The sequence below is a fragment of the Telmatherina bonti genome (assembly GCF_933228915.1).
Source record: "Telmatherina bonti genome assembly, chromosome: 6".
In the NCBI taxonomy this organism is placed as follows: Eukaryota; Metazoa; Chordata; class Actinopteri; order Atheriniformes; family Telmatherinidae; genus Telmatherina; species Telmatherina bonti.
The window spans coordinates 36,167,153-36,182,421 of NC_136624.1; the positions used below are offsets into that span (position 1 = coordinate 36,167,153).

The window sequence follows — 15,269 nt, forward strand, 5'->3', positions numbered from 1 at the left end:
GAACTGAAGACACTAATTGTTGAAGCTTTGTAGGTGGAATTCTTTTCCATTCTGGATTGATGTAAAACTTAAGTTGCTCAACTTTCTCTGTTATGATGTGAAACTAATTTTCAGTGGGAGATGGACTGCAGGCTGTACAGTTTGGTACATGCCCTCTGTGAACCTGAACCTGCAGAATGTGGCCTGGCTTTGTCTTGTTGAAATAAGTAGAGATGTCCTTGACAGACTTGGATGCAGTATATGTTGCTCCAAAACCTGCATGTACCTTTCAGCATTAAGGGTGCCTGCACAGTAGGTTATGCATGCCATGCGGGCACTAACACACCCCCATCCCATCACACATGCTGGCTTTTAAATGTTGCTCTTTTTCCTCTTTCAGAGGAAAACACGTCACAATTTCCAAGAACAAATTTGAAATGTGGACTCATCGGACCACCAAGCACTTTTCCAGTTTTATCAGTCCATCTGAGATGAGTTCAGGTCACAAAGAAGCTCTTGGCTTTTCTTGGTGTTGTTGAGATTTGGCTTTCGCTTTGCATGGCAGAGTTTTAACTTGCATTTGTAGACATGGCGACAAACTGTGTTAAGTGATGAGGGTTTTCTGAAGAGTTGCTGAACCCACATGGTGACACAATGATGTTTTTTAATGCAGTCCTGCCTCAGGGATCAGGGTTCATGAGCATTCAGTGATAATTTTCAGCTTCAACAATTTCATATGGGTGTCAGAAATCCCATTACTGCAGCAGTTCATACTTAGATTTCACCAGATTCTCTGAATCATTTGATGATTTTGCAGAATGTAGATGTAGACCCTAAATTCTTTGTAACTATATATTGAGAAAAAATCTTGAAGCTGTTGAACTATTTGCTAGCACACAATGCTGAACCTCGCGCATCCTTGCTAGTAAACGATGGGAATGTTTCGGCGGATGCTCCTTTTATACCCAATCATGACACCCACATGGTTCCAATGAACCTGTGGAGGCATTTTTGAGCTTTTTTTCACCTTGTTTCACCTGTTTGAAATGTGTTGCAGGAATTAAATTTCAAATGAGTGAATATTTGCAAAAAACAAAGCTTATCGGTAAAAATATAAAGTATCTTGTCTTTGTAGTGTATTCTGTTGAATATAGGTTAAACAGGATTAGCAAATTATTGTTTTCTGTTTATTTACATTTTACAGTGTTTTTTCTTTACCTAAAAGTCTAGTTTCAGGTTTCACAAAATGTGTACATGTATTGTTCTCCATTTTTTAAACAGTAATAAGTTAAATCTTTATGACCAGCAGAGAGCAGCACTTATTCATGCAAGTGAACAAATTTGTTCATGCATTGTTGCTGTACTGACTGCATACTGAATGTAGTGATAGAGAAGGTTTTTATGGACAGTAAACATATTTGAAACAGGAACTAAACAAAGTTTCTTATAAAAGCCAAATGTAGGCCAACTGCACCATGCAAACTTGCAGCTGTATTTCATGCTGTTTCTGAAGATTTCTGGCATTTGAACTGTAAACACTTTCAAAATATAGATTTGCTGATCTGATAGTTTTGCTGTAGCTTCATGCATTCATTTATTATCCTAACCGCTTAGTCTGGTTAAGGGCCGCGGGGAAGCTGGAGCCTATCCCAGCAGTCTTTGGGCGAAAGGCAGGGTCCACCCTGGACAGCCCATCGCCAGGCAAGCTTCATGCAGTGACACATATGTAAAAACACGAAGTTGTTTTTTTTTTAGGGGCCCAAAGTAGGTGAATATATTAAGGGAAAAGATGGGAACAAGAAATGGAAGTCTAAGATGTTAAAGTTTTGTTTTTTATGACTCTTTGGCACTGCTAGTTTTGAGATTATATCAAACATCTAACTTAGATTCCAGTCTTTCTTTATGAGCGGTGAAGAATGAAATGCGTTGTTTTATGTCCTTTAAAGATCAGAACTGTACATGTCACATCACAACAGCAGTTCATATTTAATGTGATGTGCATCTGAGCTACAAGAAGAGAAGTACACAATAAGATGGAGCTCTATTTCAAATTAATGCAGGGTGTGAATATGATGTTTATATGTGAGACAATGTGCAGAAACACTTGGAGCAACATGTTTACAGGGAGAATGGATATTTCTGCAGATGAATGTTTATCACATTACAGCTATCCTATAATTGATCAAATAAATATTCTTCATGATCACATAATACAACCTCATAAACACCACTCTGTCTGACCTCCAATGAAGCTAGAATAGTGTGACAATCTGATTAACATGCACAAGAAAAAAATAAACGGCAGAGTGCAGATTCAAACCAGTTCCTGACATGATCTCACAAGGTGTGTGAAGTCTTTTTAATTGTACTTTTAAAAACAGTACAAAACAGTTGAAACAGGAAACTATTTTTTTTTTAGGTTTTGCATACGTTTACAGTATTTCCTTAGATTTAATGGTCCCATATTATGCAAAATTTACTTTCTAGTGATGTCATGTGTCTCCACAGCCTGTGTATGAAGCACAAAATGAGAAAAAATTTTCTCATCCACCTCGCTTGCTCCACTTTTTAGCAAAAGTTTACACAAACAGGTGAGTCTTTAGCTCTTTGTGACTTCATGAAGGGAAATAACCACACACCCCAGTAGTTGATGCTGCCATCGACCCGCTCCCTGGCTAGCTGAGATCGCCCTCTAAAATCCCACAGCAGGCACCAGTTAAAGCTGCATCGGACAGGTACCACTGTCAGCAGTCATGAACATTTACAGGTTGACACACAGAAACAGCCCGTTCTCAGTAGAGCTCACTAGAGCCACTTTTGAAATGGCTGAAATTAAAAAGCAAAGCCGAATTTGACGTTATACAATTTGAAAACAATGTTGCTTGATCTCTGAAAAACAAATGAAATTGTTGGAAAAAATGCATAATATGTGACCTTTAAAAAGGAGCAAAACAGTCCCTCTACAACAGGATGTGAATATATCTAAACAAACAGGCATGGGAGTATTAAAGCGTGCAAAGAGAGGGTGTCTTTTCTTATGTTTATATAACTGCTAATACATGTGTTTATTTTCCAATAATGACATTCCTGTAGCCCTTGACGTGGCACAGCTTGTTACTGTCAAAGTCGACCACCAGCTTTCTCAGCCCAGAATGGGTGGGAGTGAAGTAGATTTTAACTTTGGCATCTTCCCCAGGTCCCACAGTGGAGTTCAACCTGTAAGGTAAATATTTAGCTTTTCTTATTATGGTGAAAATGACAGCTGGAACTTTAGATTTCTTAAACATTTGCAAGATTAGTTACATCTGTAACAAGACTTATGACGCGCATGACTATTTGTGGAAATGATGCACACGGGGCTGCAGTGTTTGAACTGCTCAACAGAACAGGGAGACTAAACAACAGGATGGAGCATTAAAGAGGATTTTGCCGACAAGTCAGGCTGTCAGAGACTGTGCACTAAAAAGCTGGATGAACTGTACTCAGCTGTTAGTGTCCAAACATACAAATAGATTCACAGAGACTACAGTGGAACAGTAGAACACCTCACTAGTAATTCAGTATTTTAAAATGCCGTGTTGTCTGCAGTAATCCTCTGTGGACTATGTTTCTGTATCCTGCTGCACTGAAGCCACAGCAGCAAACCATTAAACAGGACGAAAGCTTAACTAAGAACTGGGAAAACAAACATTTCTGTCTTGCAAGTTTTTTGTTTGTTTCTTTTAAATCTCTCTGAATAACTGACTTGAAGTTGGATGATAATAATCTGATCTGACCTCTCGGAGATCACATGACCACCAGTCAGGTTGGCCCCTTCGATGCTGAAGCAGCAGTTCTCCAGTGGCTCTGGTAGCGGGTTCTGCATCGTGATCTCCGCGGCCAGCTTCCGGTTCTCCTTTGGTTCACCCAGGATCTGTAGGACACAGACCTTGCTGAGTCTCGCATTTTGCACTTCTCAGCTCTTTTTGGTTAAAACTCATTGAACGCACAGAAACGCAGGAGATGGCGGTCTGCAAATGTACTGAACAAGCTTGCTGTAACCTGTAACGACTCTACTGAATGGTATTAAATGTTTAGTTCTGAGATTTTCTGAACATCAACAGACTTTAAAAAATCTCCAAAATTCATTGGTTGTACATCTGATAAGAGTGTCTTACTGCACACAGCGGTGTGTGTGCGGTTCATATCCAGCCATCTTAAAACATTTACTTGTTAAATGTGCGAAATGAAACAAAAGTTCATCGCATAGCAAAGAAGGAATTACTTCTGGCAAGCTTCATTTGTGTCAGTGAGTTTAAGAGGTCAAACAGAAATGAGCTGGAATGATCTTCATCCACGGTTTTCCTTATGTATCCGGTTTTATCGCATCTGGACAGTCGACTGCACACCAAACACCGTCAGACTTAACCTCTGCGGTGCATCTGCCATGGCCTCATTCAATTCCTGCCAGTTCATACTTCAGACAATGTGTTTTTAAAATTATTTGGCTGAATCTTTAATAAGTCATGAAACATTAAGTTATACTCTGTCAGGACCGTCAGCCTGCTTCTGCTTGGTGCAACCAGCTTAACCCCGTCTACCATGCCTCCTCAGCCGCAGACAGTCTACACTATTCCTCACTGTTCCTTTCCCGCAACTGTTCTGCTTCACTTCTCAGCTGTTTTCACAGGAGAAGCTGATCATAAACAAAAATCTTTCTGTTCATATCGATTTCTTGTCTTTCAAACATCCCAGTTGTATTCAATTCAATTCAGCTTTATTTGTATAGCGCCACTTCACAACAATGTTGTCACAGGGTACTTTGCATACACGAAACATACACATAATTTCAAGCCAATTCATACATATCCTATAATAGAAACCAACTGATTGCATTGAATCATGACTTTGATCCAATCCCCCATCCTGAGCTGCACGCGGCGACAGTGGGAAGGAAAAAACTCCCCTTTAACAGGAAGAAAACTTCTGGTAGAACCCGGCTCAGGGAGGGCAGCCATCTGCCTCGATTGGTTGGGGTGGAGACGACAGCAAGTTGTAGCTTCTGTTGTCTTGATTCTTTAAAGAAAATTATCATTAATATTAATTAATTAATAAAGGTGGTGTATTTTTCTGCTCGGTTTTCTGCTTGGATTATTCCTATTGTTCTTCTCCTTTTGCAGTTGTTTTTAGGCTGCTACCTTTGGCCAAATGCAAGGGAACCACAGCCGATAACAACACATTAATAAAACAATAACCAGATTGTTGACATTAGTTTTAATTATAGTCTCTATTTGTTGTTAAAATATATGCTACAAATACAATCATCCACCACTTCCATCACCTTCTCATGGAGTTGTGTTCAGGTGTAGATGTGTTTATTTGTGCTTTGGAGCACAAGGAGTGTTGAACGACCGATTAGATTGCATGACCAGCTAAACTTTTAGTTAGTTTTTTTTTTTTTTCTCCACAACTTCTTATTGTAGTACTTTTTTAAAGTGCCTTATAAATAAAGTTGTATTGTATTGCATTGTACTCACTCTGACTTTAATTTCAGGATTATCCACCACAATATTTCTGACTGCCAACATCACTTCTCCAGTGGAGTAGTCCACCAGCAGAGCTGCCAGACGGATTAGGTTGTCCTCAGTCAGTTGGCTGCCATACTTTGAGTAGTTCAGTCGTAGTGGAACCTTTCTCTCTGAAAGGACAAATAGAAATCATATAAGCCTTACTGTGATCAGTCCCATTTTAGCATCAATCTCATGTACCTGCAGCGCAATGACGTGGCTTACCTGCTCCTGGTGAAAGCTCAACATTCAACAAGTCTTTAAAGCCACAGTTCCCTCCTAAAAAGCCATTGTAGGACAAAGCGCAGGATCCAAGTACCAGGCGGCACTTTTTGTCAGTCTGCGTGTTGTTGGTAACGACGGCAAACACATCGAAGTCACAGCCCTTCCTCATGTCTGATGTCACTTTGATAGTGAGGAGTAGGCCTTGACCCTGCTGCTGCTGCTGGAGCAGCTTGTTTTGGTGGTTGGCCTTCTTGAAAGCGTCTCGCTCTTCATCTGATCCTGGGAATGTAGAAGCAGAAGCATGGTGGATGACACTGACCTAAAAGCTAAAGTGCTGTCATCCAGAACAGTTAACCTTTTTTATACCATGGCATGGGTGAATACTCGATTCTGATTGGCTGCAGGTTGTCATTTAAAAAGTAATATTGGACACCAGTTAAAAAAAGTTCCGTCAAATCGCCCAATAGTTCTCAGTCAGTGCGCTGGCTCAAACAGCAGTTGGTAACCGTGGCAACAGAAATGTTAGCGACAAACGGGCAGAAAGAATATCTGGACTGACAACGTCAGACATCACATAAACATGATAAACATCCTCCCCGATTTCCTTCATATTGTGAAGAAATATGCATTTCAGGCAGAAAACTCATATTTTCACTGGAATCCGTTAAGAGGAGGGGGACGGCACTTCCGTTCAACACTCTTATCTTTCAGACTCGATCACCTGACGAAGCCCATGCCTCAACGTGGGCACATCATCGGGTATTTGTTGCAATAGTGTCTGCTGCCGAATGCGCTGCAGGTGCTCTCAAAGCCGGTTACCTTGGAAACGCCACAACAAAAGACATTAAATAGTCTGCTCTGCCCTTTCTTGTGAAAAACATTATTTTAATAGCAAAAACAACATTAGTAATTGATCTTATATTATTTCCTTTGTGAGTGACCATGGTATAAGCGGGATAATGCCCTCCGAGGTTTCCATGATCAGAAATTAATGGACGCTCCGAGTCGCCCATTAATTTCTGATAATGGACACCTCGTCGGGCACTATCCCTAACCTGAATCAAGAGTAGCGAGACAAAAAAAAAAAAAAAAAGAAGATGTGAATGGCAGTTTAGTTTTAGCCACAAGTATGGTAAAAAGATCATACAGAATGATGAATATCCATACATCCAGCAGGGATGGCTACCTTCAGGGTACTTGTAGAGATGAGTGATGTCCTCTCTGGTGTCGCTGCCCACACTCTTGGTGCTGATCTTCTGGCCCACCAGTGCAATGGTGGTGACGTCTGAGGTGCTGCCGTCTTCCTTCTTCATGTATGTGACGACATCAGCGTTGACCTCAGCGAAGACAAAGGGGGCGTCGTATTTAAAAGCCAGCTCTCCTTCCTTGATGGCCCTGACTGGGATGGGGCCACAGCAGTACACTCCTGAGGGGAGGAGAAAATGTCAGGACGCTAAACCTGCTGGGTTCTCTTAGTTAAAAGAAGAAGAAGAAGAAGTCCATGTTACCTTCACTTTTCTCTTGGGGTGTTGGGTCACTGGCTTGCCAGCCGTTAAAGTCCGGTTTAAGGTCAGGCCTGGTCATCCAGCTCTCCACCCAACAGTGGTAATTCCTGCAATAAACAATACACACCATTAACTTGACAACATAGAACACCTGTACTTGTCTCAAACTGCAGTAAACTGGTTGATTTCACACGACACATTCCACATCCATGCCGTCGTTGTCTGGCGAGAGGCAGGAGGCACCATGGATGGATAATCTAATCCATACATGCTTTATTCTGTTTGCTCTTTTCAGCAATTGTTTACCTTTTTATTGTAAAGTAATTTGAGATTTCTGTCATTTTTTTTAAAAACAAGCTGAATTATTTTAATTTTTATAAACATATCTTTCCATGTTTATTTTACCTATGTAATATCATTCTGTAGCAGATATGTATATTCCTCATATTTTAAATGGTTCGTTGGAACTTACAACAACTACCTAATCACTTTATTTATGACAGCTCATAACATAATGTGTTCCCCTGTAAATATTTCAGTGGGATCTTACCAGATCATTTCTTTGGATTGAATGAGTTCCCCGTTTTCATTGACATGTCGTTCGATCACCAGGTTGCTGTTTGTGTCGTGAGCAGACAGGTAGTTGGTTACAACTCGGCAGGGAATGCCCAGAGCTCTGGAAACTGACAGAAGAGTTTCAATAGAGGAGAAAATACATATCAGAACTAAGCATTTCCATAGTTGATGTCATGCTGCGTCTGCTCGAGACAAAAGGCGTGTGCTGTCTAAAGATACGGCTGAGACTGACTGAGGCAGTAGATGAGCTCAGCCCTATCTTACCCGAGCAGGCCACTGCAGCAAACACCCAGCACTGTCCGTAGCGAACAGGCTGACAGGCCTGTGTGCCCCAGTTACGCAGAATCTGCACACTGCCACGCCAAAACAAGGGGCTCACGCCTCCTTCATAGCCGTCTGTCCACTTCCCCAGCAACACCCCTTTGTCGTCATTACAATTCACCTGCCAGGCAAACAAAGAGAGATTCCAGCCTGTTTTTACACATTTATCAGCTTTTTTTCCATTTAAGATGCAGTTTTGAGTCTTTTACCATGGCACTTAGAACTCGGCAGACATAGATGGGATTTCTTCTACCGGAGCAGTCTTTGGCAGGATTACGCAGACATTTAGGATTCATATCCAAGATCTTCAGACAGATATCCAGGATTCCACTTTCAAACTGTAACACGGCGAAATGCACATTAGTTATTTATGCCCTGTGATTAAAAGCATGAATAGACACAAAAGCAGATGTTTAGAACAGTCATGCTGGAAAGAAAAGCTCCCATTATCAACTAAAAAGTCTACAATCAGATGTATTTGTTGAGGTTCTGGAGATGATGTAACACATCGTACATTAGGTGGATATTTGTGTCTTATCAAAATGAGTGTAACTTAAACTCTGACACAGTGCTGGCTCATGTGGTTGATTGTACGTATGATTAAGTGAAGCTGACATCATTGCTGTCAGTCTCGGTACCTGGCCAAAATTCCAGGGAGTAGGTATGGGATGTTTGTAGCTGCCTCGAAAGATGATTCCATCCTGGGACAAAACGTACTCGGCAAGACTCCCCTCATTGTCCATATACACTGCATCCTCTGTTGCCAAGAGAAAATACAAATAATGTTGTCAGACAAGTTGTAACTGGAGAATGACTCATGCTGTACTGGTGTGCATTTCTTAAAAACTAATATTTGCTTATATAAGTCTGTGATGGCAGCATGGGCTGCCACACAGTAAAGGTCTGGTAGCTTTCTTTTTTTTCAATTAGTTATCTAAATACTTGAAAGACACACTTCATACACATCATACACATCAAATATCATTTTTCATATTTTTATTAGCTGGGTTTACAGGGGGTTAACTAACTGGGTGCACACGTTTAGTTAACTTGTTTTGTCACCTTGTTAATTTGCTTTGCTTTCAGTTAATATACTTTCCTTTTGAGTTGCCAGTTCCTGGGTGGAGTTCCCAAGCCTGCCAAAGAAAAGAGTCCTGGCTGCACTGGAGGCCTGATTGGGCAGTACCATCTTTTTTTAGGAGGGAAGTGTAGGAGGGGTTTAGGTTCTTCTAGTGCAGGGGTGTCAAACTGCAGTCCTGGAGGGCCGGTATCCTGCAGGTTTTTGTTTTCTCTGTTCTCCAACACACACCTGACCGACACTCAGACAGGTTGACAAGAAGCTGCTGGATCCATTGATTTGAATCAGCTGTTAGTGGAGGGAAACAACAAAAACCTGCCGGATTCCGGCCCTCGAGGACTGGATTCTGACACCCCTGTTCTAGTGGTTGTTTGTCAGTTGTGTTTTGCATTATTTAGGAATCTCAGATTGTTTAGTTTATTGTCTTAACAGGTTACATGTAACACTACATTGATAAGTTAAGTTTATGTTATATTTGGTATAGAGTATTGTATTGTTCAGGCCATTTTGTGTCAAAATGGCCTGAACAGCCAGTGTATATATCCTCCTGACTACCAAGGGAAAAAAATGTGTAACTACAAATATCCACTACGGAGGACATTGCTTAAACTTTTAAATATTGTGGTAAAATATAGTTATATTTATCTAAGAAACAATTTAATGTGTTTATAGGATATTCAATAAAAATATAACTACAAAATTTCAAGTAAAAATCAGCACAAAGAAAAGTATTCTGCACTTTTGCTCTTCCCATAAAACATGCTTGTTGCAATGGAGGCCATTTTTCTTGAAGAGAGAAAGAAAGTTCACAAAGCCCCACCCCCACAAATGAGGTACCATTTAAAAGCACTAAATGTCCTCTTTAAAGAGCAAAAGGTGTTAGTTCAGTAGCATTCAGGGAGATAAAAATATTTAGATTTACAAAGGTCCTCCACAGAGGACAAATTGAACTACTGGTAGTCAGGAGGATATGAGTCCCTTGTGTGTCAGTTAGTGTTTTAGTTCCTTATGTTGATGCCTATGTTGAAGTTTGTTTCTTTGACCTCTTTTATGGGCCCAAAGTTATTACACTAAAAGATTTATTTTGATATTTCTGTTAAATAAATGTAGACATTATATTTTTCGAAAAGAAATTTCTTCTGCTTCTCTGGTTTTTCGGCTCGGTCCCTCACAAAGTCATTAGAAGAATTATTAAAGTGAAAAGTAGTAGCTGTTATCTGCGGCCCACGCAGGAGTGAAACGTGATCATCAAAGCACTTTTCAGTAAGATCCAGCACAGCCTGACACATGGTCAGTTTTACCTACTTGGACACCAGGGGTTGAAGAGCAGGATGAACTCAATCCGTACGGACTGTCCCAGGGTCAGGGTGTAGCGGCCTATAGGTGCATCAGGGGCAGAGCAGATAGACAGGGCCACCGTGTCCCCGGGGGGGCTGATGACAGCAGCACTCCAGCAGGAAGTGTCAACGCTGGGGGACAGACCAAAGGAGGCCCTGGTGCCATGCTGATCAGAGGGTTCCGGACCTACGGGTTAGCAGTGGACAAAGTTAGATTAGTAAGTCTGAAGCAAAGAGGTTTTAGTGAAACATTTGTGTCTCTGTTTTCCCAACCCCTTCAATGTTTGCTTTGGACATACATGATAGCATAACTGTGTGATCGCAACAGCTTACTTCAATTATTTCCACCCGAGTTAATCCTCCAACATCTTCCATCCAACTCTGCCAACCACAGCTAGCTTTTTGATCACTTGCCCTTCACATTCAACCTGATAGCATTATCTATAGTTACACACACGCTTCCTTCTTGGCAAACATTTCTTTAAAGAAAAAAGTTGCGTTTCCTGGTGCGCAACAGTTATCTTTATTTTTTATTTTATATAATTAAATATACAAGGCAACATAGTGAACTAGTTAATGTAGTTGCTGTACAGTTAATATCTTATGTCACATTTATAGTATCAGATGAAAAGAATAGACAGTTTGTACTCTGAAGACAAATATGATAAAGATATGATGTCAGGTTTCCAACAATAACATAAAACTCGTATAAACTTGCAGATGTTTTAGGGAGGTGATGATTAACAAGAGCACGACATCTTAAAGGTAGGATGTGAAAGCCAGCGGCAGTCTTGCAGATTAGTGATGTGTCATTCATGAAGGAGCCAGTTCTAATTCTTGTTGGGGACCAGAAGAATTGATTCCTGTCTGACATCTCTGGATCTTTAGAAGGGGCGGGACTTTATTTTGATTGACACGCTGTGTGGCCAGTTCCATAGGAGGAAGACTAGAATCATACCACTAAGTGAAGAAGGAGTGGTACAGACCAGGAAAGCTGGAAGTATGTCAGGAAAAAAAGAGAAATTATTAATTTTAAAATGTCACAATATTTAGACTTTATTTAATTATTTTGCTTGATGCGTTTCTGTGTTCAGTTGTTTGTTTAAAGATTTAGTTGATATATTAAAGATAATTTTCTAATGAAAAGACGCTCAAAATGAAGGCCCTTATGATGAAAAAAAAAAAAAATACTTACAAACAAACCACTCATAATTGCTCATTCATTCATTCATTCATTCATTTTCCGAACCGCTTATTCCAATTCAGGGTCGCGGGGAAGCTGGAGCCTATCCCAGCCGGCTTTGGGCGACAGGCAGGGTACACCCTGGACAGCTCGCCAGTCCATCGCAGGGCCATAATTGCTCAATTAGACTAAAATAGAAGCTCTGAGTAAAGAGTCATTTGGGAAACTAAAGAACCGATTCTTCTAAAGGAGCCGAGTCGAAAGAACTGAATCTTTGAAAAGAGCCAAACTTCCCTTCATTATTACAGATGACCGAACATGATCACTCCCTTTTCCTTTTTCCATCAACACTGCTGCTCCTTTTCTCCTCACATCTTTGAATAAGTGACAAGGAAAATAATGTTACTGAACTCACACACAGGGTTCAAGTGTGCACCGACTTCCTGAATGAAAGGATGCAGCCACAATGCTTTTCCATAAACATTCTCACACACAAAGCTGAGCCAGTGGCCATGAAACAAGCAGGGAGGTGTCTGGAAAAAAGCATAGACTTGACATTTTTGTATACAGGAATGACTTAAGAGCTTCAGCACCTGTTTCTGCAACGCAGTCGAGAGAAGTGACCCCTGGCTGGTAGCTTCCAGAGCGAAGGTACAGGCTGATTGAGAAGGGCTGGCCTCTCCTCACAATGAGTCGATCTACACCGTTGAGATCAGTGCGATGGTCTGTGTTATTAAACTCACACTCCAGGTTCCAGCGATCGATGTCCAGAGCTTTACAGAAAACAAAACAAAGAAATACAAACATAAGTCTATAAAAGTTCCTTCTATCTACTGTAGACCATCATTGTAGGTGATTGTTTGTTAACTTCAGTTTTTTCACCTCTAAATGTTCCTTTGCTTCCTTTTTATAATAACATCATTTTCCCTACCTTATAAAAGAGTTTGATTAATGTTTGTGTCTCTTTACTCTGTGATCTTGAAATCACTTACAAGTAAATGAAATCAAGCTGTCAACTGCAGGATGCTGCGGGATTTACTGGCTGGTAAAATAACTTACTTTTGGCACGTCTGTGTGTGTTGATTCAACAGATGCGTAAACACAGACGCTCCTGCTCTCCAGGGCCTAACATGACAAATACAGTCCAAACGTTTGAGTTCCAGGTTGAAGGAAAAGCTCGGCTGCTGCTGGTCAGGCTGATGTGGGGCATATCAGACGGTTAGCCCCACCTCTTTGTAATGCTTCTGTGTTTAAAAAAGGCAGTGGAGTCAAGGCTGCGCTAGACTGTTGTTTCACACTGAGTCCATGGGGGAACATTACTCGCTGTGTGTCACGGTTCTGGAGTTTTACTGATCTTGACCTTGTTCCAGGTCTTAATTGAAGACATGTTGTGGTATCTTAGAAGTTGTATACAAATGAAAGTTTTCTTACTAAGTATATCCATATTCTCGAGCAAATAAGCTCATAAGCAAAATCTGCCAGAACAAAGACGTAAGTACAGCACTAGTGTCTCGTTATTATTTAATAGTTGAGTGAAGAACCATCTGGAAAAGACAGCTGCGCTGCAAAAACAAGGGAAGCTATTAAAATCCCCTACAGAATGTGAAAGCAATTATCTAATTAATACCACATGCAAGTCTGTGACCCAAACCCATAAAAAAAACCTAAAGTTAATTTATTTTGCAACATTTTTGTTGCTGCAGATCAGATTTAAAAGTTGGCTTTTGTAGCTAAGGTGCCGCTTTATGAGTCCTTTAAAGTGAAGCCGTTATGGTATGCTATGTGAAGCTGTGACTTGCTGCTAATTCTGTAAGATTACCTAAACCCAGAATGAAAGACAAAAGCAGAGACCCCCTAGCCTTGACCCTGCCTCCCTAACTAACCGGTACAGAATGTGTATCCTGAGGCTACATCCAAACTCTAATAGCCATGAACTTTCTCACCAGCAACAATAAGCCCAGTATGAGCCTTAAAAGGAAAAAAACAAGGAAAACACACTGTTTCGTCACTGGTACAGTAAACACTGTTTTAATCCTGGAAATACAAACAGGTAAACTCTAAAGAAAAAGAACTTTTCAGTCCTGCAGGAAACACCCATGCTGACCTCAGGACTCCATCAGCAAACACGTTTCATTTCAGATGAATGCTGTCTGTATGTCACACACATGGAAGTGTCACTGCTGATGGTGTTAGAATGTCCAACAAGGCTTTGTTTACATTTGTTTTTATTTGCCCCGAAAGGTTAACTTATAAAAACCATGAGTAAATACGCAGACTGGAGAAAAAAACTGCAAAGTCAGTGCATGTATTGTATGTTTTTCCTCTTCAGATATTCTTCACTTCACTTTCTGACACCCAGGTGATAAATAGCTTTTCCCCTTAGTGGATCTTTGGATGAAACTGAGAGATTTCTGAAGAATTTATCGAGTTCTGGTAGTGTTCTCTGCAGCATAACCCAAACTATTTGTTGGACTGTGTGAGCCTTTAAATATAGCATCAATTAGGAGAAGCGCCAGCTGTTCTCAGCTGCTATTACAACTCAAGATCCCAGTGCAGCTACCATCAACTGGAACATGGGGGTGGAAGTCATCTTCTGGGGCATTCACTCCTGGGAGTGGATAACGTGAGGAAGCATGCACTGCGGCTTAAATTACATTAAGATGTGAAAGTGTGTGTTTTTGTCTGCAGCAACTGGGATCACTGTACAGCATTAGAATACTTATAAATTCCAGTTTAACCTCAGACATCCACACAGGCATGAGTAGGACATGTAATTTGCCACCTGAACGGAATAAGACGACTATAAAGGTTCACATTTGCGCTATTTGACTTGTAAATTCCTTTAGCTCGTGTCATAGTGGCATGGTTTCCTCTTGGAAAGCACTTTAATGTGAAAGTAATGAAAGGACTTACCTTGTGTCATGACTCCTGCGGGACTTTTAACTGAATTGTGTTAAATTAATTTCCGACTCAGATGGGAGAGAGGTCCGTCTGTCTGTAGCGGTCTTATTTGTAGTCTTCCTTGTACCAATAGTGGTGGGTGTGACACGACCCTCCTCTAAACGGAATGAGAGGTTGGAAGGGGAGTGGGGGGACCAAACCTTGGTACGAGTACGCACAAGAGCGCAACACGCACATCCTGTCAGGATTTATCACCCTGCTGTTGAAATGCTGTCATGTTAGTCAAGAAACACCGTGGGTGTGGGTGTTTTTTTTTTCTTTTTAACAGTTAGGAAGGATGATGTTCATAGAGGCTGTAAGAAGAAACTACAATAAAACAACAATTTCCAGCGCTGACATTTTCTTCTGTTTTAAAGACTTTTTTTTAGGGATCAGGCAGATATTTTATTATCAGAGTATGCAATCCTCTATATATACACTTATTTCAGATGGGCTTATATTCTACTCGCTGCCGGATGGGATGAATTTGAAAGGGGGGAAAAATATCCATCTTATGGGTCTGATCAAAACTTTACATTTAATTTCGATTATTCAGATCCCAATTAGTGACAGAAACAT

At 40.7% G+C, this 15,269-nt stretch overlaps 1 protein-coding gene across 1 annotated transcript; it reads right to left on the reverse strand.

Annotated features, from left to right (window-relative positions):
* Positions 1-2,331: 2,331 nt before the first annotated feature.
* Positions 2,332-14,802, reverse strand: tgm2b (transglutaminase 2b). The gene is made up of 13 exons (XM_079242892.1): positions 14,664-14,802; positions 12,344-12,523; positions 10,536-10,754; positions 8,791-8,909; positions 8,362-8,490; positions 8,096-8,273; positions 7,806-7,938; positions 7,259-7,362; positions 6,937-7,176; positions 5,751-6,029; positions 5,496-5,656; positions 3,756-3,892; positions 2,332-3,195 (listed from the first exon to the last, which is right to left on the reverse strand). The coding sequence occupies exons 1-13, from the start codon at positions 14,671-14,673 to the stop codon at positions 3,045-3,047; spliced, it is 2,040 nt and encodes a 679-aa protein (XP_079099018.1). The 5' UTR covers positions 14,674-14,802; the 3' UTR covers positions 2,332-3,044.
* Between the last annotated feature and the right edge of the window lie 467 nt (positions 14,803-15,269).

Coding starts and splice junctions, on each gene's coding strand:
- tgm2b (XM_079242892.1), bottom strand. Junction 8,910..10,535: donor CTTCAACCCCTGGTGTCCAA/GTAGGTAAAACT, acceptor TCTTGGCAACAG/AGGATGCAGTGTATATGGAC. Junction 7,177..7,258: donor ACCCCAAGAGAAAAGTGAAG/GTAACATGGACT, acceptor TCCTCCCCTCAG/GAGTGTACTGCTGTGGCCCC.